The sequence below is a fragment of the Dendrobium catenatum genome, unplaced genomic scaffold (genome assembly GCF_001605985.2).
Source record: "Dendrobium catenatum unplaced genomic scaffold, ASM160598v2 fragScaff_scaffold_390, whole genome shotgun sequence".
NCBI classification, from domain to species: domain Eukaryota; kingdom Viridiplantae; phylum Streptophyta; class Magnoliopsida; order Asparagales; family Orchidaceae; genus Dendrobium; species Dendrobium catenatum.
The window spans coordinates 8,357,168-8,382,209 of record NW_021318852.1 but is presented as its reverse complement, the minus strand read 5'-3'; the positions used below and the strand labels follow the sequence as shown (position 1 = coordinate 8,382,209).

The following is a 25,042-nucleotide window of genomic DNA, read 5'->3' as shown; positions in this document are numbered from 1 at the left end:
TAAAAACCTTGGTGTTCACGTTTCTCTTTTATGTTTGTGTGTGAAATACTCGTGCAACGCTAGGACGCGAATTTACAAACTCTATTCGTCGCGTATATTCTCGCACGCAACAAATAGAATTATAGTTGAGATATGAGAAGAAAAATAATAATAAATGGATCCCAAAAGAAGCCTTAAAAAGCTAGATAAATTATTCTGTGAAGAACATCGGACGCCGTCTGGAAGTCCAACTAGAACATGCCACGTAAATTTTCTTTTTCTCGGTATGGGTATTGGGTATCACTAGGTATCGGATGAGTCATCAAATTAGCAAATAATTAATAAAAAAGAAAAGATCATTAATAAAAAAAAAACGATGGGACCATAAACCAACGAGAAAGGATTCGAAAGATCAGCCACTATATCATAAAAATTTTTTTATTTTTTTGTTAATTATTTATAATTAATAATAGGTCCTATTTATACACACAATGCAACTTGCAACTAGAATATGGAATTTTGCTAAACGTCAATGGTCTCCTTGAATGTCCGTTGGGATAGCGACATCGCATTAAAATCAAACAGATATTTCTTACGCTGTGATGAAAGGACAATTATTTACGTACTCCGACCGGACGTAGAGGAATGTCCGGTCGTGAGGCCAAATCCCGCCAAAAAAATGAGTTGTACCAGCGAGCAAATACGAGCGATACCAACAACAATGGGAGGAATACCATCATTGAAGATTAATACCGATTATACCGAGTTATACAAAATTGTACCGATTTTTCTACAACTCGGTATTTCTCGGTACAGCTCGGTATAACTCGGTATTGATCTTCAAAGAGCTGTATTTCTCGTTAATATCAAATAATACCCTAGTTGTACCAAGCAAATACCGAGTTTTTTTGTGGGATTTTGCTCCAATCGGACGTTCTCTACGTCCTTACATCCGGACTTAATAAAAGTTCGGCGATGAGATGGATTGAGATTTTTTTTTATTTTCTTTTTGGGCAATTGAGAAGATAATGTAAAATTGCACAAGACAACGGCCTCTTTTGCTTTTACCCTAATCCTAATTGTAGATAGCTTTATGCTTTTATTTTATTTTTCCTTGTCATTGCCCTCATTTTGTACTGCTCACTGTTTTTTTTTTTTTTTTTTCAAAATGTAAAGAACGATAGGGCCTTTTGGGATATTTTATTTTATTTTTTAAAAAAAATTATTAGCATATTTTTAAATATTTGAGAATTTTTTAAATTAATTATCACTATTAGTCACCACCATTTGAAAACAAAATGATTGAAAAATTCTTAGAAAAATTAAGAGATAGTCAGATTAATTCATTTGAGGTAAATTTCTTATTATTTATTTTTATAATATAATTATCATTTTTTAATTGATCTTTTTTCTTTATTTAAAATTACTATTTTTTAAAACTTTAGAATTATAAAACATAATAATTATTCAAATGAACCCTCCTCCATGAATGAGCCAAAGATAGAACAGTAGAAGAATCAGGTGTCCAAAAACTCATAGTTGGATTCCACTTGATTATTTGTTAGCATCCGCAGTGGAAGAGGATCAGGCCAAAATCCATCGGCTGGCCATACAAGTGTCAGATAACACATTAATGGCTTCCTTCGTCGATAAGCACAAAAATGAAGAGGCCGTGGGGAGAGAAAAATAATGCAAGTGAAATAAAAAATCTATGGAAAATAATTCAAGTGAAATAAAAAAGTCCTAAACACCATGGAGAAATATTTCTGTGCGGAATCAGACTGAAAAAATTCGCCTAGATTAATTTTGATACACTCTTGTATAATTTATACATAACGTATACATTTTCCGAAATTTTTAAAAGAAGCATGTTAAAATCTATTAATAAAAGAGCATAACTAATATAAAAGTTAAAAAGAGCAAATTCGTCAACGCCAGAATAAGCCCAAATCATTTGGTATATTCCCTTAGAGAGAGAAAAAGTGTGAGGGAGAGAAGAGAGAAAGGAAAGAGAAAAAGAGAGAGAAAGCTTACGGAATAGAGAGAAGGAATGCAGTTATTTTTTTTGTAAAGAGCATAACAGTGATTAATATAACTTAATATAATAAAATATTATAAGTTCTAACATTTGAATTACATTATCATTCTAATAACATATAAAGTAAATACAATATAATTAAATTAAATTAAGTTATAAAATTTAATTAATTATAAATTTATAAATATTTAATTAAAAAAATTATAATTAAAAAGAACTTATAATTATAAATTAAATTAAATTATAAATTTAAATAAAGTTATTAAATTTAATTAAGTTTAAATTTAATGTAATTAAATTAAATTTAAATAAAGTTATTAAAATTATAAATGAAATTAAATTAAAGTATTATAAATTTAATAAACTTAGTTTATAACTTAATTTAATTTAATTTAATTTTCATGTAGCCGACCCCACGTAGTGGGTAAAGGTTGATGTTGTTGTTGTTATTAACTTTATTTAAATTTGTGATTTAACTTAATTTTAATTAAGTTATTTATTTTAATTCAATTTACAATTATGTTTAATTTAAATTTTCTTCTAACCTTGAAGCACTACTCAGGACAGAAACAAAAGCCAAGAAATATAATAAATGGCTACATGCCTACATAGTGAAGCAATGAATTGATTTAATTGCTGTCTCAATCAACTTGCTTGCAAGTTGTGTGCCGACTTAGTACCTACATTTTTTCCTCTCATCAGCCACGTTCTCATTCAGATTAGAAGTCTTCAAATGACAAACGAAAGCCTTCAAATTTTTATACCTATGGAGCTACGAAATGCTTTGAACTTCTTATTCGGAGTTTTTTTTATGCAGCAAAGCATTTTCTCTCATAAATTCTGATCACTTTAATTTAAGATTTATAATGAACTTCAATTGAAGGAATATTCAAAATGGATGTTTCATTAATGGAAGTATATCTTAAATTTCTATTAAATAATACAACTGTACAAAAATTCAAATCACCTGTGTCCCTATTCAAATTTCTATAGAATCTATACATCCTTTTTGGAAAAATTATTCTATGTGCAGAAATCGGACGTCATTCGGAGATCAATCAGAATGCGACATGTCATTCTTTTACTGTACCGCGACTCAGTACTACTCAGTGCCACGACATCTGGACGTAGAGCCGTGTCTGATGTCCTCACCGAATAATTTTTTCTTTACTTGCCACAAACTAAACCACCGAACATAAAGAACTATTACATAAACTGAATTCTCATCAAGCCAAGCAATTTAAAACATTATCTGAATATGGAAACAGCCAAATCTGAATCACTTGAACTCTCTCCTTCTCTGTTCCCAGCTCACAAACCAAATTAAATATCTTCTTACAAAGATCATAAGACATCAACTTGCCCATAACCCATAGGTAAACCACATCCTCCTTCGGATGAAAAGCCAAGAAATTAAACTGCCCGTGATGCAAAAAAGTAGTAGAAGACATTTCTTTGCAATCACCATTCCATTTTAAAATCCCTAAAACACTTACTCTGCTCTTCAACGCCCATTTCATTCCTTTTAAAACCCAAATCCTCAATTCATTTGTGTCATTTATTGCGCAGTGGAGAAACCCACCAGAATTCCCTAAAGAAGCATCATTTTTCATGTCCTCAGGCAACTCAATTACGCTGCAACACATCTTTTCTAGATCAATGCAAGCAACATGTCTAGGAAGAGCAAGAACATAAAGAACACCATCAAAGTAATGCATCGAAGCTGAGAGATTGTTGGTATCAACTCCCCAATTCAAGGTGTGTTCGACCCATTGGCTGGTCTCTGACGAGAAGACTTCAAGCTGGCCTCCTTGTGCTTGCCACCCACTGAAGCAAACTACCTTGTAATATGGTGATTTGTAAGCATCAAAAGCTAATATTGAGAGCTGGCTCTTACACCTAGGCTTGGGTAGAGCTGCCCATGTTTTTGTGGTAGGATTGCATACATGAAAAGTAGAGGGAATGCATCTATAAAAGAGGAGAAGACCATTGCTGCAATCTATGATGCTGGAGTTATGGTAAAATGGGAGGTAACTGAAGTCTATTTCATGGAAACTACCATTAGAGTTGCATCCATATCTGGGTTCAAGCTTGAGATCTCCGGGACCACTGCGGTAGAATACGGCGGAGAGAATTAATGGGAGCCTTGCGGCGACGTAACGGTCTGCAATAAGCCGCCGCCATGACCTCGATACGCATTTGTAGCGGTAGATGCACTTCAGTGGTAGCTTGGTGAGAATCTCTATTAGCAAGTCATCAGTGAGACCAATACCATTGGTTTCAGTATGAGAAGAGGTGATGCTATTATTGTTCATTTTAGAGAAGCTCACTTTCATCTGTGTAGGAATCCAAAGGTAGAAAGAGATATATAGGAATCCAAAGCTAGATAGAGAGAGATGGAATCCAAAGGTAGAAAGAGATATATAGGAATCCAAAGCTCATTTCTACAATATTTATCGAATATAAAAACTTGTATACTTCAAGATTAAAATAAAATAAACTAACAATAAATATTAAAAAAAAAAAATTGAAAAGATACCTCGATGGCTTTATGCTATGAAGTCAAACAAAAGGATGGCAGCAAGAAGATCTTGCAAGAACAAAATAAAATGCAGGTTTGGAATGGAGAAGAGAAGGAAGAAGAGGGGATGTGAATGGGGTGAAGAGAAGAAGAACAAGAAGTTATGATTCTTATTCTTCTTCAGCAGCCCATTGTTGCTTTGTAGCGAAGTAAACAAAAATAAACCAAATAAGAAGCAATTGCTTCCATCAATTTAAAAGGAACAGGAAGAAGGAACGTATCATTCTGAGAGGTAAAGTCCTTCAAGCAATCAATTTCTTAGATAATCCCCAATTTTCCAAAAAAAAAAAAAAATTCTGAGGTAATGGGTATGGTGATGTAAGAGTTGCGTTGGCAATTTTATAGCTTTGTTTATTATTAAATTCATATTAAAAAAATTTTAAATAAGCTTTTTGTAGGGAAATAGAATTAAACAGAATTGAAAAATAAATATAGTGGCAAGTAAAAAAGTTTAGTTGCTTTTTAAAATAAATTTTTAATATAAATTTTTTTTACTAAAAAATTATTTTAGAAAGGAATAAAAAAATTGTTCCGTGTGAAGGCTAAGGCTGCCAAAGCTTTATAATTTGTGTTTAGTTTACAAATATTTTGCAAGCTATATATAAAATAATAAAATTTAATTGTGAAATTTATAAAGTAGATGATTTTGAGTGCTATAGGACGCCAGAAATTTTTAAAAGGGGGCCAACTTTAACCTGTATTCAGCTAATTTTTATATTTAGATTCAATTAATCATTTTACTGTTTATATGTATTATAAAATATACTATGTAAATACATACTTATAAATTTCATTCAATTATTTTTCTAAATTGCTCATGAAAAGAGCCTGACATGGGATTTTCTTACTGTCACAGGACCCCCGGTGTTGAGTAAAATGCTTCAATTGGGACATATTTTGACTACTATTTTTCATAATAAAAAAATATTTTAAAAATCAATAAAAAAACTGGAACAAAACCTAAATGCTGGTACAAAAAAAACACGGCTTTTAAAGCTATTATGAGTTAAAATACTTACTATAAATAGCACAAAGCCTGTCGATGCTTGGAGCTGAGAGGCTCGAAGTTTGGACAAATTTAAAAAAACTATCATTTATCAATCTGGTGATTGATGAGCCAGCTTTGCTCGACTTGAATTTGATTTTAGAAGAATATACGAGTACAAGCACTTAAATCGTCTACATATTTCTTTATTCAAATTTTATTAAATAATGCATCAATCTTTAAGATTTGCATGACCAAACGCACTATAATATTATTTTTGTCAAATTTGATAGAATTGAAGGATTGAAAATGCAAATATCATGGCCCTAAAATATTAAAAATTTAGGAAAGTTTTAAGAAAAAAAATGTGTCAACGTTTCTTAATAAAAAAAATGATTCAGATAAACTTTAAAGACTATGCTTATAGTCTTCCTGAACGATTTAATACAAAAAAGTTAAGTTGCTGAAGCAAACGAGTTATAAGACACAGTATTCATCATATTCATTTTCATTGTATCTTTTGAGGGAGAAATTATTCTGTACGGTCACGGAACGGCGTCACGTCATTTTTTTGTTATGTACTGATGTTGTGTACTAGTTGATATGATCTTGATTCGCCTTTGGATCGTTGCACAGAATAATTTCTCCTTTTGAGGTCAGATTCAATCTTCCATTCCGTTTGAAAAAAAATAATAATCATCAACAATGCATCGAACAGCTTTGAAAACATGAACCATATGAGATTATAACTTAAGATCAATGAGGCAGAAAATAAAGGCACATTGGAAATCACCGACGGAATGAAAGGTCTTTCACTTAAAAAACAAAAGATAAGGAAAAAAACAATAATGCAATCTTGAGAGCTACGCGATAAACATATAGTAGCAGTTCCTATCAACAAACTAACCTACTCAACCAGGAATGGCATTGCTAACCAGAATTAAAAAGACCCACGCCGAGGTCTTTCCTCAGCAACATTCACTCGAATAGTCCGGCCATCCAATATCTGTATCACCAAGGAAAAAAAAAATCAGCACTGTAAAACATGCCTTCAAAAATGTTGCAGGCGATTAGAAAGTAGAATGATAAGTTAAGAACGGAAGACTTTACTATTTCATTAGTAGGTCAAATGACATGCTTGGTATCTGATTTGAGCAATTGCCAATAATAAATAGGGGAAATAGTCTGGAGAAAACTGCCTTATTTTTTCCATATATACTTTGTTGGAGTAAACTCCCTACTAGCATGTGAGTTCGTTTAACCTGCAGTAATTGGCAATTTCTCTATTTCCTAATGATGCCAACTCTGTTTCTAATTGATCCCATCCCACTATTTGGCCGATTATTTCTAATTTTGTGTCATCGCTCTGTGTTTGCGTGCGGAATCCGGATACATTCAGACTCCAATAAAAACGTGACACGTGTCCTTGTACACAATGTGTACAATTGTACACATTATATATATATATATATATATTATACACACTATGTACATAATTATACATATTGTACAAATTTGTACACACTGTGTACAATGACATGTGTCACATTTTTATTGGAGTCCGAATACGTCCGGACTCATCACGTAACAATTTCTCCTCTGTTTGACGTTGCTCACTTGTTTTGTTTGGCATGTCTTGAAGTAAACTACAAATTGGACTTCTTATGAAAAATTTGACACTGTTAGAACTTATGAAGAATATATTGAAGCATATTGCATTATTGCATTTGCATAGACTTAAGTTTTGTTTGGGAAGGCTTTCTTACTGCTTCTTAAAGTAACTTTCTAATACAAAAGTCAAAATTTTTTACTAAAAAACTACTTTAAGAAGCAATAAGAAAGCCGTTCCAAATGAAACCTTTGAAAGATTACGAGAAATTTAAGATTCTTTGTGAGTTATAAATAGGACCTCTCAAAGAGGTAAGAATAAATAAAAGTTTATTACAAAAAATTTTCAGCTTTTTTCAATTCTTCTGCCTATGCCGGTTGAATGTGAATTCATTGAGACTTTTGCATGTATTGCTGAATGTGAATTCATTGAGACTTTTGCATGTATTGCGAGTACTTCTGGTGATGAGTCTCAATGTTTCAATGTCATGAATCTTCCATTTGGGTGATTTGAGTACAAAGCAAATCTGAGATAGAAGGCACTGTGACCACCAACCTGGTAGGTTATCATTAATCGAATGTCTTATCCTCATTATCCATGAGTGTTAGGATTCACAAAGGATGTTTTTCTTAGTTAAGAGTGAATCCTGTAGCAACTTAAATATTTTTTATCAAAGATCTTACAAGACACTATAGGAGGGACTGCCTTCAAATTTAACTTTCTACCAATAACCACTTAAGAGGAACCAATCCAAATCTCATTTTTCAATGGAATAATAATAACAACCATTTCAACCAGGACCCAAGTCACAGGCAGCCAAAAGACTAGCAATAGCAGCATCCACTTTTAAATATTTACAAAAGATAGAAACAAGATAATATAAAATGGACTGGTTAAAGAAGCCGACACTAAGATGGGAAAAAACAACAAACATTGGAATTATTGGCGGTTCCTTGTATAAGTCAATCTATTGAGTACACTTGAGAAGTCAAGCAGGCGCATCGGAAAGCCATTCCATAGAAAGAACTACATAAAGAGAATCTCCAAGCTTCTAGGGATAACTTAATAAGAAAAAGACGACAGTCAAAGCGCCCAACAAAAAATTCACCCATCAAGTGCAAGTCAAACATGACTTTGCACGAAATCCCTATGCTCAAGTAGACAAGGAAAACTTTTTAACTATATAGAAAGTAAATGGAGCTGCTAACTCAGAAACCTCTTTAAAAAAATAAAAGTAGGTTTAGAATGAAAGATGGAGAGCAATTTTTGTTATGATAGATTCGATTCTTGCTCAAAAAAAGATCTATGTGAAAAGAGTTTCTAATAATATGTTTTTAGCGATAATTTAAAAAGAAAAAGATGAGGGTCAAAGAGCCCAATAGAAAAGTCAACCATCAAATGCAAGCCAAACAAGAATTTACTAGTAATCTCTAAGCTTGGGCAGCCCAAGGAAAACTTTCCAGCTATATAGAAAGTAAATGGTGCCACTAACTCAGAAATCTCAGCTTATCAAAAAATGAGAGTAGGTTTATAATGGAAAGGTGGAGGGTAATTTGTGCTGTGATAGATTCGAGTCTTGCTCAAAAATAGAATGTTCTTCATCCTATTTGCATTTCAACTGATCTTCACATATTATTTTCAGTGGGTTTATCTGCTCTATGATTTGCCTGATATTATTAGTGACTTCTATTGTTTTTTCAATTTTTTTCTTAAGCATATTCACTCGTGAGTCGCCACGATTATGTTTCAATGCAAATAACTCTCACTTAAAATGAATCCTTTTATTTATCATTTCTCATGTTGTTTTTTGAATACGGGAAGTGTTAAAAGAAATGAAAAACCACACATGATTTTATGTTTTCAAAATAATAAACCCATAAGGATGCCAAACATGTTTTTATTTCATATTAAGAATATACATAAAATGACAAATAAAATAAACTAAAAACTAAAGTTAAAAACAAAAAAAGAAAGTGATTCCCAACGGCCCTGTAGTCATTGGTTTGTATGCAATTTAGATTGTCAAGTTAAACATGCGTAGTATGAACTTGATTGTTGCTGGAATTTTATGTTTGTTTATTTGTAAAATTTCATATTTTAGAGATTATTAAACTATCATTTTGAATAAAAACGATGGTTCTATTTATGCATAGAAAAAACTGATTTTTTTTATTACAAGGTAAAAGCTAGCAATCTACGATTTTTTTTCTATATTCATTTTACATCTCATCTTAGAGTGTATTAGTAATCCTATGGATACTTAACGGGAAAAAGCCTTAATTAATCCCCCAAAAATTTGTATATGGCCAATTTAGTCTCTAAGTATTATATTTCTCCATTTTCCTCAATTTTACAAAATTGATCCCAAGTAGTCCCTCAAGGACTAAATTATGATGGATTTTGCAAATCCAGGAACTAAATTGAAATGAATTTTTTAAAATTGAGGAAATAAATTTAGAACAATTTTGTATCACAATTTTGGTCAATTTATACTTGAGGGGCATTTGAGATCTTTGTATAGTAGAGAAATTAAATAGAAAAAACAAGACACTTTAGGGCTTCATTGATCACATACAAATACTCGGGGGACAATTTTGAATTTTTGCTTAACCCTTAATTTTCATGCATCAATATGCCAAAAAAATTAAATCATCTTCAGCAAAACTTTAGCTAGTAACATGCCAAGAAAAAGCCAAAAGTTGTTATTGCTCCAATAAATTAATAATGCCATTAAAATTGCAGTTAGAATTGGGCCGACCTGTCCATCAAGAGCAGCAATTGCATCATCCAGCTCACTCTTGGACTCCATTGTGACAAAACCAAATCCTCTTGATCGACCAGTTTCTCTATCATAAACAACCCTCGCACTCAATACTTTTCCGTGTTCACTGAATAATTGCTCTAAGCGGGTGTCATCAACTTGCCATGGTAAGTTTCCAACATATACCCTTAAAGAAGGCTCAAATTCCCGAGGACTCCTCTCAGGTCGGGACCCTCTTGGAGCAGCTTTATTTACAGTTAAAAGCCGGCCATTGCAGTCCTGTATCCAAATCACAAAGTAATTATCAGTTTAAAATTAAAAAAAAAAATAAAGAAAGCATTTTGAATAAATCATAAAATAGGATCTGATGATCTGTCAATCAATTTGACAACCTCATCAACAGAAAAGAACAGGAAAAAGAAGACAAAATTATTCAAATATAATGACATGTAAGAAAATATAAATCCTATATACTTCGACATAAGCAAAATATGACTCCATGCCTATTTGATGATAAACTGTCACTAACAGTAACCTGTCATTATCCATATAAATTAGCTTATTTTAGAAGATTAAATTATTGTGTACCGGAGAGGTTTCTATGAACAGGTAGAATTTAATGATATTATTTGTCGCAGTTTACAGCTTCTAACAGATGCACAATACAAGAGACGATAATTTGTACGTGAAAAACCCCCCCAAAAGAGAAAAATGACAGTCAAATAATTTACACTATTCAAAGTTAGCTCACCTCCAACTAGTTGAAGATAATTTAGAATGCTTCTAGGCTAGTCAGAGCAGGCACCGAGAGAAGCATGATAAGCACACGCAACATAAGCGAGCAACAACAAGGCTGATGCCATCCTTGCATAGCACAAATTGCAATGCATCCTAGTGGAATCAATACAACTTGCAGTGCATTGCACTGAGATCTTGAACGATATCAGATTTTCAAATAGATATTGACCATCATCAGATTTTTCAAATAGAGATGACCGATGTGATCACTATTGTTGTTCGATATCACTACCGGGACAAGTAAAATGATCAATGATGGGAGCACAAAAAGTATCATTATAGAGAAGGAATTCATAAAAACTCTCTACAATAACATCAAGCACTACATGAATCATTTTTCTCCACTTTGTCCTGTTAAAAGTCAAATTCTCATTTAAATCTAATAAAGAAAGATCATTTCTAATATTTTATAATCAAGTCTTTTTAGGTCTACCTCCACCTTTCTTAACACAAGTCAAATTTAATACCTTTACTTTTTTAATTGGGTCATCGGAAGGTCGCCATTTTATATGACCAAACCATCTAAGGTGACTCTCTCTAATCTTATCTTCCATTGGAGCTACTCCAACCTTTTCATTTATAAACTCATTTCGTATCCTATCTCTAAGGGTAAAGCCACTCATCCACCTGAGCATCCTCATCTCTGCAACACTTAACTTAGTATTATGCTTCTCTTTTAATGGCCAATATTTGGCACCATAAAGCAGTGCAGGTCTCATCACCATCTTATAGAATTTTCCCTTAAATTTGAGGGAGACTTTTCTATCACACAACAAGCCCGATGCATTCTTTCACTTCCCCCATCCAATTTGAATTCTGCTAATAATATCCACATCTATTTCACCATCACTTTGAACAATAGATCCAAGATATCTAAAACATGTACTCTTATTAATGACTTGATCGCCCAAAGTCACAATCCCCTCACTAGGTCTATTAATACTAAAATTACACTAATATATTCAGTTTTAGATCTACTCAAGCGAAAACCTTTAGACTCTAAATTTGACCTCCATAATTCAAGTTTACTTTCAACTCCCTCTCTAGTCTTATCATCAAGAAGAATATCATAAGCAAAAAGCATACACCAAGGTACATCCTCTTGCAAATGTCTAGTGAGAACATCCATGACTAAAGCAAAAAGATATGGGCTTAAGGTTGATCCTTGATGTAATCCAACCGAAATAGAAAAATACTTGTCAAACCACCTTGTGTTTGAACACAAGTAATAGCTCCTGCATACATATCTTTAATGATTTGAATATAAGCATTATTAACTTCTTTCTTTTCAAGAACTCTCCATAGCACTTATCTTGGGACTTTATCATACGCTTTCTCTAAATCAATAAATATCATATGTAGATCCTCCTTACTCTATCTATATTTCTCCATCAAACCACTCAATAAATGCATGGCTTCCATAGTAGACCTACCAGGCATGAATTTTATTTTCTAATCAATGCTTTGACCACATAGATGTGGTAACATATTCCCTTATCTTTTTTATGATAAATTTTATTTTCTAAATTCTTCTATTTATTCTTTGACCTGTAGTTCTAATCAGTTGTTTTCAATTAACATTCTATTGTTATTCATGTTAGATCTTTTAGCCTTCTTATACCAGAGTAGTGTACTAGTACAAGTAAACAATTGGAACATATTTAATGGTAACACTGGTGGTTACATATTTATCTTTGCCGATTTTATCCTATAGCATAATTTCTCTTTCATGTAGATGTAGCAAGAATTTTGTTGCTTCATGCTAGCAAAAAAATCAGTTTTTCTCTTTTTAATGTATTGCAATACATTGAGAAATATTTATTTTTTATCTTTCATCTTAATTTCAGGTTTGCATCATATTAATTGGTACTAAAAATGGAAGAGCCAAAGAATATGGAATATAAAAAAGACAAGAAGTAGACAGTTCTATCTTTTGTTGATATTTTATTTTTTTCTCTATCATGAAACTTCTTAATGGGTTGTGTAATTCATATGGTCCTCATGTAGAATGTGCATGAAGATGTGTTCGTCGTAGGCAAGTCTGTAGACAGTGTCGGGATCGGCCATTCATGAATGTGGGTCGAGTTCCTTCAAGAGTACAATTATACCCTTAGACATAAAGCGGGAGTTGAAAATAAAGTTGTCAATGCTCTCAATCGTCGTATGATGACTACTACTGAGATGAAAGCATAAGTCATGAGATTTGACCAAATAAAGAGGGACTATTTGGAATGCCCCGACTTCAAGGAGACCTACTCTCTCTTGTCCACAGACAGCACGCGTCTTATGGACGATCTCTCTCGTACTTCGCCCGACTATTGGATAGGTGGAATAGGCTGACTCAAGGCAATAAACCAGTTAAGGAGTACATCGCCTCCTTCAATGACTTCCTGATTCGTTGCAAGGGGGAGACCTCTACCACCCCCGCGCAGATCTTATTTATGTTTCGAACCGGGTTGCGAGAGGATCTTCACAATGAGTTGTTTGCCCGGAACGTCACTACAATGGAGAATGCCTACAGCCTAGTGCTTGATTTAGAGGAGACCCGTTCACAGCACCCGAGACGTTCACACAACTCTAGGTCCTCCTACAGACCGTCTGGTAGTTCCACTCCTCACACTTCTGCTACCCAGCCCACTTCTGGGAGCACGACCCGACCAACCACGGGTCCTCCTGCACCTCGATCTGATTTTAGGAATAAACCTCTCACCCCAGATCATGAAGCTCTGCATTATATCAACTCCTAAAAGAAATTAAATGCACGCTACGGTCCATGGGTCGAGTTCCTTCAAGAGTACACTTATACCCTTAGACATAAAGCGGGAATTGCAAATAAAGTTGTCGATGCTCTCAGTCGTCGTATGAAGACTACTACTAAGATGAGAGCAAAAGTTGTGGGATTTGACCAAATAAAGATGGACTATTTGGAATGCCCCGACTTCAAGGATACCTACTCTCTCTTGTCCACAGGCAGCACGCGCCTTGTGGACGATTTCCTATTGGAGGATGGTTATCTTTTCAAAGCCCAAAGGTTTCCTATCCTTAGCACCTCGCTTAGGGAATTCCTTGTCTAGGAACTCTACGCCGGAGACCTCGCTGGGTACTTCGGTCGGGACAAAACTATTGAAGCCGTGTAGTATCACTTTTATTGGCCCAGCCTAAAGAGAGATGTCGCTCGGATGGTCAGTCGATGTCACACCTGTTAACTGGCCAAGCAACAAAAACAAAACATGGGTCTGTACTCTCCTCTGCCTGTCCTCAATTGTCCTTGGCAGGATGTTAACATGGACTTTATCTTAGGCCTACCCAAGCCACTCCGTAGGAACGACATCATTTGTGTTGTAGTTGATCGGTTCTCCAAAATGGCTCATTTTCTTCCTTGCTCCAAAACATCTGACGCCTCTCACATTGCGAAGTCATACTTCAATGAGGTCATCCGTTTACATGGTTTACCCAAAACCATTATATCGGATCGGGATGTGAAATTCACCAGCTATTTTTGGAAAACCCTGTAGATGAAAATGGACACTAAATTGCAATTTTTCACTGCCTTTCACCCACAGACGGATAGCCAGACTAAGGTAGTTAATACGAGTTTGGGTAATCTGTTGCGGTCTTTGGTTGGAGAACACATTAAGGATTGGGATTCTATTTTGCCTACTACTGAGTTTGCTTATAATAATTCTATTAACCGAACCACGGGCCTAAGTCCTTCTGAAATTGTATACGGGTTCAAACCTAGACAGCGGCTAGACCTTATACCCATGTGTTCTAGGTATAGGATTTCTAAGTCTGCATCATCATTTGCATCCCATTTGCATGAACTTCATAAAGAAATTGCACAACAAATTAAAAAGAGCAATAATGAATACAAACTATATGTGGATTTAAAACGACAATTTAAAACTTTTGAGGTTGGTGACTCCGTGATGGTGCGGATTCGTCCGGAATGATTCCCGCAGGGAACGGTTAAGAAACTGCATGCTAAGAGTGCTGGACCATTCAAAATACTTAAGAAAATCAACAGTAATGCTTATGTAATAGATATGCCTGTAGATTTCAACATCAATCCCTCTTTTAACATAGAAGATCTAGTTGCATATGAAGGTCTTGATTTTAACCCTCTAAATCCACTAATATAGCAGCCTTATGTGACCACATCATATAAGAACCCAAACCTACCTCCACTTCCAAATATTCCCAAATCACCCATGGCAGAAAAGGTGGACTCGATCTTGAGTGATGATATCACATCCACAAGGGAAGGTGGATAAAGGAGGTGCTTGATCAGGTGGAAAGGAAAGCCTGAGTCGGAGAATACTTGGTTGAATCGCGAGGAGTTGCAGCAGATTGACCCAGATGCATTAGAGATCTACAAGAGCACTAGAGACACTTACTCGATGGAGTCGAGCTTTCTCCCACCCTGGGAGAATGATGGGGACATCATATCGTGGAAGGTTTTATCAGAGACGTGGCCGTCGATCTATGAGCACGATTGAGTCATTGTATTTCTGATTTGTTTTATGTATTTTTTATTTATGCATTTTCTTATTTATGATGTCATATTGTATTTGCTTTATTAGTTTTCCGTTGTACATTTTTACTATTAGAGGTCGTATGTAAGCCCTAGGGGCATTGTCGTCCTGTTATGTCTGAGTCATTGTAAGAGGCTATTTATAGCTCCATTGTTTTCTTTTGAGGGTAATGAATGAATGAATGATAAATTTCTTCCATTAATTTCTTTGTAAGATCGTATGAGCCTTTGAGAGAAAAATTTCTAGGTGAGGGAGATCGGATCACCCACCAACCTTGAAGACGACCGGGTTCGTGGTTCCTCATCTTGTCTTCTCATTAACCCCTTCTTCCTTTACCTAGCCGCCGGCCAAGGTCCTCCAAAATCCTTGTCGTCGGCCACTTAACGTCCCTCTATCACCACCACTTAAGCTCCTCTCCCTTGGTTAAACCCAAACCCTTTTCCCCTTGCTCACCCGACCCCTTCCCCCACATCCTCACCCACGGCTTTCACTCAACCCGCCGGCCCTAGCCCCCTTAGCTGCTGGTCCCATCCCCTCTCCCACCTTCCTTAGGATTCCTAATTTGGTTGGAGTTAATTTAGGATCAATTTGAAATTCAAATCAATTAAATTTGAAATTCAAATTCTTTTCTAATTTAATTAATCTATTTTAGGAAAGTTCTTAATTTAAATCTATTTGAATTTTAAATTCAAATTGAATTTGATTTAATACATTCATAATTCCTAAACTCAAATTAAGAAGCCTTAATATCTCCCATTAATTGCTCCCTAGCCCATCAATGCCACCGCCCCCCACCCCCCCTATTCGATTAAATTAGGAATTGTTTCCTAAAGCCCACCTTCCCACCTTGGAAACAATTCAAATTTCTTCCACCTCCTCTTGGACGAAATTCACATGCTCCAATTGCTTTAATTTCTTTCCAAAGAGGGGAGTCTCTCATTTGGAATTAAATCAGCCACCTCCCTCTCTCCTTGCCGCCTCCCCCACCCCCCTCTTGCCTTTCTCTCTTCCTTTCATTATTCTCAAATAAAAGAATATTTAGGAGGTTACGAATTCTAACTCCCTACATCCACTTCTCCCTAAGCCTCCATCCCTTGGTCGGCCACACCTTGTGACCCCCACTTCAAGTTGAAGAAAAACTTCTTTCTCTTCAACGGAGTTCAAGATTACTAGCAATCTTCAGAAGAAATCGTCATCTAACATTCATGAATGACCGATCCCGACACTGACTACGGACTTGCCTACGACGAACACGACTTCATGCACATTCTCCATTCAACCCTCTTCGACGTCAATCCGAGGATCGACCATACGGTTGAGGATTACATAGAACGCATCTTGGACACCTTGGTTGAAGCTATTAAATAGCAACTTGAGATCTTCGAGTGGAGGATTGCAACCGATCTTTGACGAAGGTTTTCTAATTTTCCTTTCTCATATTTCTAAAGTCTAATCCTTTCTTGTGATTTGATTGTAGTCATGAAGGACGCGTTTGCCCGATTCTGCCGAGCTTAGTAAACGTAGGGAATTGAGGGCACTTCATTGTTTTCTAATCTTATTGTTAGAATAGGGATTTCCGTTGAAAGCTACTACTTTGCATGATGTTATTTTCCTACGTTATTTTAATGATTCAAATCTCTTGATATGTAACTTAGCCTAAACGAAAGTGACCGCTCTTAAGTTTTAATTCATCATTTTATTTGCTAATAGTTCTATTTGTTATTTCTCTAATCAATAAGCTTTGCAAGCTCTTAATAAATTCATTACAAGCATCTAGTCCTACATCATGTGATGATATACAATTTGGTTTAACATTGATATAAATGATCTATTTTGATATTGATCAAAATTTTATTGTACTTAACTGCATAAAAATTGCACTTGATATTGATAAAAAATTTAAAGAAATTTTTTCAAAGAAAGATGATTGCTCACTATATATTAATTTCTTCTACAACTTAAAATTTTTTTAAGGAAATTAAAAGTTAAAGTTGTGAACATTTTATGACTAGTTAAGTTATTTATCATAATTGAAATCAAATTTTGATTAAGTGTTAGAAATAAAAATTCTAAAAAAATGAAAATATTTGTTTACAATTAAAGAATCGAACCAATTAAACGAATTGAGCATGAGCTTTCCAAACAAGCTCAAGCTTTTGAGCCGAGCTCGAGCTTGATATTATCTAAACGAGTCAAGCTCGAGTCACTAACCGAACTCGAGTTCGAGCTAATTAAGGGTTAAATGAACCTGGCTTGATAAGGCATATACTCAACTCAACTCGACTCGTTTACACCCCAAGTCCAACGAGCTATAGACCCGTCCCTATCTCTGATGGAAATAGTGGAGTATATACCAGCATAATAGTCCTCCAATAATGACATACAAGAGGAGCTTTCATCCTAAGGAAACAAGTCAAGCAAGAGATGATTAATGTCATCATCGACATCAATAGATAGAAAGCCTTGCTTTTTCCAATAAGGTGAAAAATTAGGGTTATACACCATAACCATCACAATCCTTATCCTATGGGTTGGATTCCAAAAAAGACCGAGATGAATATTAATCATTAGTGTCACTTAAAGTTTGCAATCACTGTAGATTACATAGATAGATGTTATGTGAGGTGGTTCCACTTGACATCTTCCAAGTCATCTTCAACAGATCACACCTCTATGATAGGTATGTGGAATTGCATCAATAATCATGTCAATGTCACCTTACAAAAGAAGAAAAGCCCTTTATGTTGACAAAGTGTTTGTTGGTAAACATAATAATATCAAAGCAAATGGGTAGACTTATCAATGGAAGTAAGAAATTATTGTTGAAACTTCTTCAACTTGTTGAAGACGAAAAGAGAAGTCATGTTCTCTCTACTTTGAGCGAAGAAGGTAACTTCTAGATGCAGAAAATGATTGAGGAGCAATACATGTAGCACATCTCCAGCACACAACTACCAAATTTATTGATGTACTAAACTCGATCATCAAAATTAATCCCACTAAAGTAAAGGCAATTAAGGATTTGTTAAAGATTGTGTACAATTATGCAATGATATGCCTACAGCTACCAAAAAGCATCAAAAAGTAAGAAAAACCGTGTTCCAATAAAGCAATGAAGCAAAAGCAAAATGCAAGTAGAGAAGCCTCAGTTACTATAGAGGGAATTTAAAGAGACACCCTCTTACCAATCCAAATAAAAAAATGATAAGATGAAATCAAAGCCTCATTAATTTTGAAAGACTTCAAAGAAAGATGCTGCTATCAAACCAAGACAAACTAAGTAGTACAATCAAAATATGATTTTCGACATAAAATTTGGCCCAAACCGCACGAACTAGGAAGCTCTCAAGGGATAAAACACCACAACATAATATCGAGAATTGAGAAAACCTGTGATAAAGAATAAGCAAATGATGCGTCTAAAACCCAAATAAAAAAGCTCTTAGTTAGTCAAAAAGTGCCACATCTAACATAGATAATGATCAGAGTATCAGACAGCCTCCCAATCCCACATTGGTGGGAAACTCATGCACTATGTTCGGTGGAAAAATAGGTATCCCCCAATATCACTAAAAGCATTAGGAAAATCTAAAATGTTTGTCCTATGTACTTGTCTAACCTGAATCGTCAACAGAATAATTACTTTCTTTCTCTCAAATAAATTGAAACACGCAAAACAACTAGTGATTAATAACAATGAGCATTTGGATTTAGGTTTGACAAGTCTTACATAGCGATGGTACAACTCCACAGCTTTCTCAGCTTCTTCAACCGTGCTCATGGTGACAAATCCAAAACCACGGCTCTGATCAGTGTCCCTATTATAAATAACCTGCATTGTCACAAATATAGATACAAAACTTTAAATACTAAAGGCCTTAATGTGCTTAGCTCAACCTAAGGAAACTTCAAACAAGTTAAAAACTAAAAATGAAACTCCCCTTATCATAACTAAAACTAGATGCCCTCTCCATTTCCCTTTTAATCCCAAAGAATGAAAACAATTGAAGATTCACAATGAGATGAGAAAAAACAATAACTTGAATGTCAAATAGAATTATACTACCAAGCTAAAAATTAATGCCTATCACTACAGCATGGTGACTCATAACTTCGGCTTGTAGAATTATACAGTAGGCTGCAATGGAGCTTGGCCCAATCCATTAGAGAAAAATAACTACACTTGCGTGTAGTTACTCCTTCGAACCAAACCAAAAAATAATAACAATAAGAACTTACTTCTCCATTCAATTTCTCCTCAATCAAACAAGTGAGTTAAAACATATTTCAATTCAATTCCTTTACCATCTCCATTTCCTTTTCATTTACTGTCTTTTCAATTCCTTAAAACCAACATAGCCTTAGAGAGGCGTCTAAAAGCGAACAAAATTACCTCTGCGACTTCAACGATCCCGGCCCCCTCGAACAAATGAGCAAGCTTCTCGCTGTCCACGTCGTAAGGGAGATTGCCAACGAAGAGCTTGGCTTCCTCAAGCAAATCGGGATAAGATCCCTCCCCGTCTCCCTCCACAAAACCCTCATCCACTGTGCTGTCACCCTCAGGCAAAAAATCTCCCTCTGACAACTCCGCATCAGGAGGCTCAAGCCTTTCCCCAGAATTCCAATCGGAGCTCTCCTCCCCGACCCAACCGGAGGTCCTGGCTACGAGGGGAACAACCGAAGGCTTCTTATCCTTCCTGAGGAAAAGCAAGAGGGGTAGAGCTGAAAGGGAAGAATACGAGCAGGAGAGGCGTAGACGACTGATGGATTTTGAACGACGGTGAAATAAGTTACTGGAGGCGAAGTGAACTGGGAGCGTGGCGAGGCAGCTGTCTGCCATGGAAAAGAGCTTGAGCGCTGGAGCTGCGGACATTGTGTAAGTGGGTCTCGAGTAATAGAAAGAGAAGAGATAGAGGAAAGGGATAAGTGGGGACGAAGCAGAGAGGAGGGCACGGGAGCGAAGAGGAGTTATCGGCAGGTATGCGGCTGCAAGGGCTGATTTTTTCGACAGCCCATTTGGGTTTCAGATGAGGCTAGATACTTGCCGCCAGGACAAGCGAAACAGCCTAGACTTGGGTCTTGGGCTGGTTACTCAAATCACCTCGTGCAAGAGAGGAGTAATTATTACGTCCGGACAAAAAACTGGAAATCCGGACATATACCGAGCAATATCGAGTGCTCAATATCAAGTTTCATGTGACGTGACGCGTGATTGTTGATCTCTGGGCGCGTCAGGTGAGCTGACGTAATAATCGCTCGCAAGAGAGAGCTTGACGATGGATTTCATCTAACTCTGTTTTCTAACTAATGCGTAATAGATGGTTAGTTTTATCTCTTAATTTTACACAATATCTAATGTATATATAGAGTGAGAAATAAAAATAGAATAATACAAGAGATAGCATAATTTTTATGAGAAAATTCAGAGAGAAAAAATTATGTCATCTAATCTAGTTGAAACAATCAACTATATACTTAAAGTTATAGTAGTCCGCTTTTCTCTATAATTGGAGAAGATGGGACTACTAGATTTGGAGCACTTGTTTGGTATTATGTAGTTATAGTAAATATCATGTGAGAAATCATTCATGAATGATACAGTTAGATGTTGTCAGTCGGAAAACGATGGTTGATTGATGATGATAAGATGGAGATGGTTCGGATGATAGTAGTCGAATGATGTTAATCGAATGATGGTAAATGGACTATGATGGTCAAATGGTGATGGACAAGCAATGATGATCGACCAACATTGCTTGGATGGCAATGGTTAGGCAATAGCAATATGACAACGATGGTGGCTTGTAATGATAGTCAATGTTGTACTTCAGGAAGCGCTTTAAGTTATTCATATCTTCAAGCTCTCTCTCATCTCAAGTCAAGATCTCCTTTAAATATGGAGAATGAGAGTCTACTTATAGTATTTTGGGAATAATACTTGGATAAACTTTACCAAAATTCTATAGCACGCCATCAGATGGATCATATTAATATTTTGACCATAAATTATTTGTTCAGCATTTAACTGGCATAAAGACCCTAGAATCAATCAATTAATCTTAGGTTATTGGATTCATCTTGTTAAATCACTTGATTTGATTATAAGATTGCAAGATTAGGAGACTATTTTGTCCTTTAATTAATATCCTAAAGTTTTCAAATATACTTCAAGTGTTTGATTGTGGTTTATTTGGACTTAGATTGGGGCCCTATTAGTGTTGTGCACTACGCGAGGATCATGGACCCTGCAAGAGAGCAACAATAACATAAGCTTCATGGGCCTAAGAGGAAAGTGACAACATCATAAAGCATTTATCCCACTACGTGAGGTCAGCTACATGAATCATTTTTCTTCATTGTGTCCTGTTAAGAGTCAAATTCTCATTAAAAAAAAGGTCATTTCTATATTTTTAAACAAATTCTTTTTAGGTCTACCTCTACCTTTTTTAATATAAGTCAAATCTAATATATCTACTCTCTTAATCAAGCCATCGGAAGGCAGTTATTTTATGTGACCAAAATATCTAAGGCGACTATCTCTAATCTTATCTTCCATTGGTGCTACTCCAACCTTTTCCCATATATGCTTGTTTCGTATCATGTTTTTAAGAGTAAAGCACTGCTGCAGCTAAGCATCCTCATCTTTGCAACACTTAACTTAATATTATGCTTCTCTTTTAATAGCCAACATTCTGCACCATAAAGCATTGCAAGTCTGACCACCATTTTATAGAATTTTATCTTAAGTTAGAAGGGGACTTTTTTATCATACAAGCAACCTAATGCATTCCTCCACTTCAATCATCCAACTTGAATTCTACTAATAATATCTCTATTTATTTCACCATCACTCTAAACAATTGATCCAAGATATCTAAAATGTATACTCTTATTGATGAGTTGATTGCCCAAAGTCACAATCTCCCACTAGATCTATTACTATTAAAATTACACTTCATATATTCGATTTTAGATCTACTCGAATAAAAACCTTTAGACTCTAAGGTATACCTCCATAATTTAAATTTACCTTCAACTCCCTCTCTAATATTATCAACAAGAAGAATATCATGAGCAAAAAGCATACACCACGCAATGTAGTCTTTTTTAACTTTGTTATATTTCTATTTTTATTGAAAATTATATATATACTTAAATGAAGTTATTAAAGCTCTAAATAACAATCAAAATTATATTTTAAAAAAAATCCCTTTAAAATTTTTTAAAAAAGAGAAAAAAATTACCTCTTCAAGTATAAATTTATCCCATTTGAAAGGGGAAATACTCTTCTAATTTTTTATTTTTTTTTAGGGTTATAGACTTATAGTTCCTTCTATTAAGAGGGGTTTGATGTTAATAAGCAGAGTATTCACCCTTTACAAGCTCTAATAGTTTCTCTACTATGAGTACCAAGTTGTCCTTCAAAGGTTGAGTTATGAGAAAACCCCACATCTCTTAATTTCTCCTTTGTATGTTTTGGTGTTGTCCCCTAAAAGAGGTTTGACGCTATCTTATATAGGTGAAGTACTCCCCTTATAGGCTCTAGTATTTCTATACCAAGAAGAGTATCAAATCATCTTTCATGCGTGAAGTTGTGGGAAAAACTAGCTTCTCTTGATTTTTCCTTTGTAGGTTTTTGTTCCATCTCCTAAAAAAGATTTGATGCTATTATGCACAGGCAAAATTATGGGAAAATCTGCATACCTCAATTCTCTTTTGTAGGCTATAATTTCATCTCTTAAAAAAGGTTCAGCACTATCCTATATAAGAGATGTATTTTCTTTTATACGCTCCAGCATTTTCTCTATCATGAATACTAAATCATCATACACAAGCAGAGTTATGAGTGACACATTAGATTTGCAATACTTAAAGGAAAACTTCAATCTTCCTCTTAAAGGGTGTTGATTGTCTCCATTTGGATGTGCTAAAATCTCAGCCATCCTCAGCCATCCCTTGATACTTTATCCCACAGCCAGAATGGGAATTTATTGAAGCCTAGCCGTCACTAACACTTGATCCCACGACTAAGATGGGAATCGTGGGAGGCGAAACTTGGATCATACCAATCTCTGTTAAATCCAAGTCGTCCCTTAACACTTGATCCCACAGCCAGATAGGAATCCATGGGAGGCTTACCTCAATCACGTTGATCTCCTTCCATATTTGGGTGGCTAATTTAGGAAGGATTATATTAAGGAAATTATACATGATTATGTAATTATCTGTTTCTTTATTAAGATTTCAAGTATAGATCTATAAATATGAATAGTTTTGTCTAATAAAATTAAGCTTTTTCCCTCTCCAATTCTCTGGATTTAACATGGTATCCGAGTTTTCATCGTCATGGCCGGAATTTTGCATTTTTTTAACTGTCGAACTTTATGAAGGGAAGGCCATGCAGAAGGCCGGACCTTCCCTTCAAAAATGAAAGGGAGTGAGTTCCGGCTTATTCGTTCATGCGTACATCCAACTGAGAGGAGGGAGAGTGCTTCATCCCACGGTTTCTGCATCCGATCTAGAAAGAAGAACATCTCGTGAACCCCTCTTGTGTGCATGAGATTGAATAGGATGAGAGAGGCGTGTTGCCAAAACCAAGTGAAATCGTACATCCTTGAAGCTTGTTGCTTGCATTAGCCGCCTCTCGCGTGCATCTGGAGGGGAACCGAGAGGAGCCAAACAAGAGCTTATGTCTGGACGAGAGACCATACGACTACACATGACGAGATATAGTGTGTCTGGATAGTTTTCATTTCTCCCCAAAATTTCTGGTGTCCTCCACATCTACATCAAATCTTACTAGCATGCATATCGCCACAAGTTCACACCATCGACCTTCATTATTGGAATTATGATGAATACATGTTCCTATCATCGACCTTCATTATCAAAATTCTGAGGAATATTATTCCTTCCATCAACCTTCATTATAGGAATTCTAAGGAATACATGTTCCCACAATTAGCCTTTATTGTTGGAATTATGAAGAAAATATATTCCCACCACTGGCATTCATTACCAAAATTCCGATGCTACATATTCCCACCACCATCCTTCATTACTATAATTATTAAGAATATAGATTATCATTGCCATAATTCTGAAGAATACCGCCCCTTCTACTGACCTTCATTGTCAAAATTCTAAGAAATATTTGTCCTTATGATATATTTGTGTGTCCCAGACCGAGGAGAGATCGAGAGGGAGGGCACCACATGCATGTAACGTTTAGAGTCGACCAAGACCTTCTCTTGCATGTGTTTGGAAAGAGCCGAAAGTTGCCTCTCATGTGGGGGCAAGACAAGAAAGAGTGCAAGACATGCACTCTCTTCTACAATCAAACCAGAGGGATCAGAGGCCTTTTGTGCACCTATATTGACCAATTAAACATGAGTCAGTTCTGGTGGAGTCAGACGACCTAGGAAGGAGGAGATCAATGTGCGGAATACCAAGTCGCTTGAGACATGTGTTTCTACTTCTATCCTTGAAGCATGTCGCAACCCTAAAAATATTTTTTTTTCCCTTTTCTTAATGTTGTGCCTTTATTGTCAACCTTCCATTGAGGACCTAGAGGGAGATAGGCCCGAAGAATAATTAATCCACTTTCCCCTATGTCCCATCACTGGACTTTTTTGTCTTTTTCGATATCTTGAGAGCTACTGTTCAATGCAGGAGGATCATGACTCACAAACTCACCCACTCCTACTTGGCATTATCAAGCTACATAAACAAATCAACTTGATTCAAACCTAGTAA

At 35.4% G+C, this 25,042-nt stretch overlaps 2 protein-coding genes across 2 annotated transcripts; both read right to left on the bottom strand.

Moving 5' to 3' along the window:
* Window positions 1-3,223: 3,223 nt before the first annotated feature.
* LOC110095778 (F-box protein At5g49610-like) lies at window positions 3,224-4,857 on the bottom strand. Its single transcript, XM_020821446.2, has 2 exons — window positions 4,557-4,857; window positions 3,224-4,353 (listed from the first exon to the last, which is right to left on the bottom strand). Exon 2 carries the CDS (start codon window positions 4,351-4,353, stop codon window positions 3,244-3,246), a length of 1,110 nt encoding a protein of 369 aa, XP_020677105.1. The 5' UTR covers window positions 4,557-4,857; the 3' UTR covers window positions 3,224-3,243.
* Window positions 4,858-6,302: 1,445 nt separating this feature from the next.
* LOC110095793 (28 kDa ribonucleoprotein, chloroplastic) lies at window positions 6,303-20,321 on the bottom strand. The gene is made up of 4 exons (XM_020821469.2): window positions 19,680-20,321; window positions 19,017-19,118; window positions 9,951-10,232; window positions 6,303-6,589 (listed from the first exon to the last, which is right to left on the bottom strand). The coding sequence occupies exons 1-4, from the start codon at window positions 20,157-20,159 to the stop codon at window positions 6,524-6,526; spliced, it is 930 nt and encodes a 309-aa protein (XP_020677128.2). The 5' UTR covers window positions 20,160-20,321; the 3' UTR covers window positions 6,303-6,523.
* Between the last annotated feature and the right edge of the window lie 4,721 nt (window positions 20,322-25,042).

What these genes read in the sequence shown, in the direction of transcription:
- LOC110095778 (XM_020821446.2), bottom strand. Translation starts at nt 4,353, where the DNA reads ATGAAAGTGAGCTTCTCTAAAATGAACAATAATAGCATCACCTCTTCT.
- LOC110095793 (XM_020821469.2), bottom strand. Translation starts at nt 20,159, where the DNA reads ATGTCCGCAGCTCCAGCGCTCAAGCTCTTTTCCATGGCAGACAGCTGC. An exon ending in TGGAGTTGTACCATCGCTAT is followed by an intron (nt 10,233 to 19,016) that starts GTAAGACTTGTC and finishes ATTTGGATACAG; the next exon opens with GACTGCAATGGCCGGCTTTT. An exon ending in TTGCTGCTCTTGATGGACAG is followed by an intron (nt 6,590 to 9,950) that starts GTCGGCCCAATT and finishes TTGGTGATACAG; the next exon opens with ATATTGGATGGCCGGACTAT.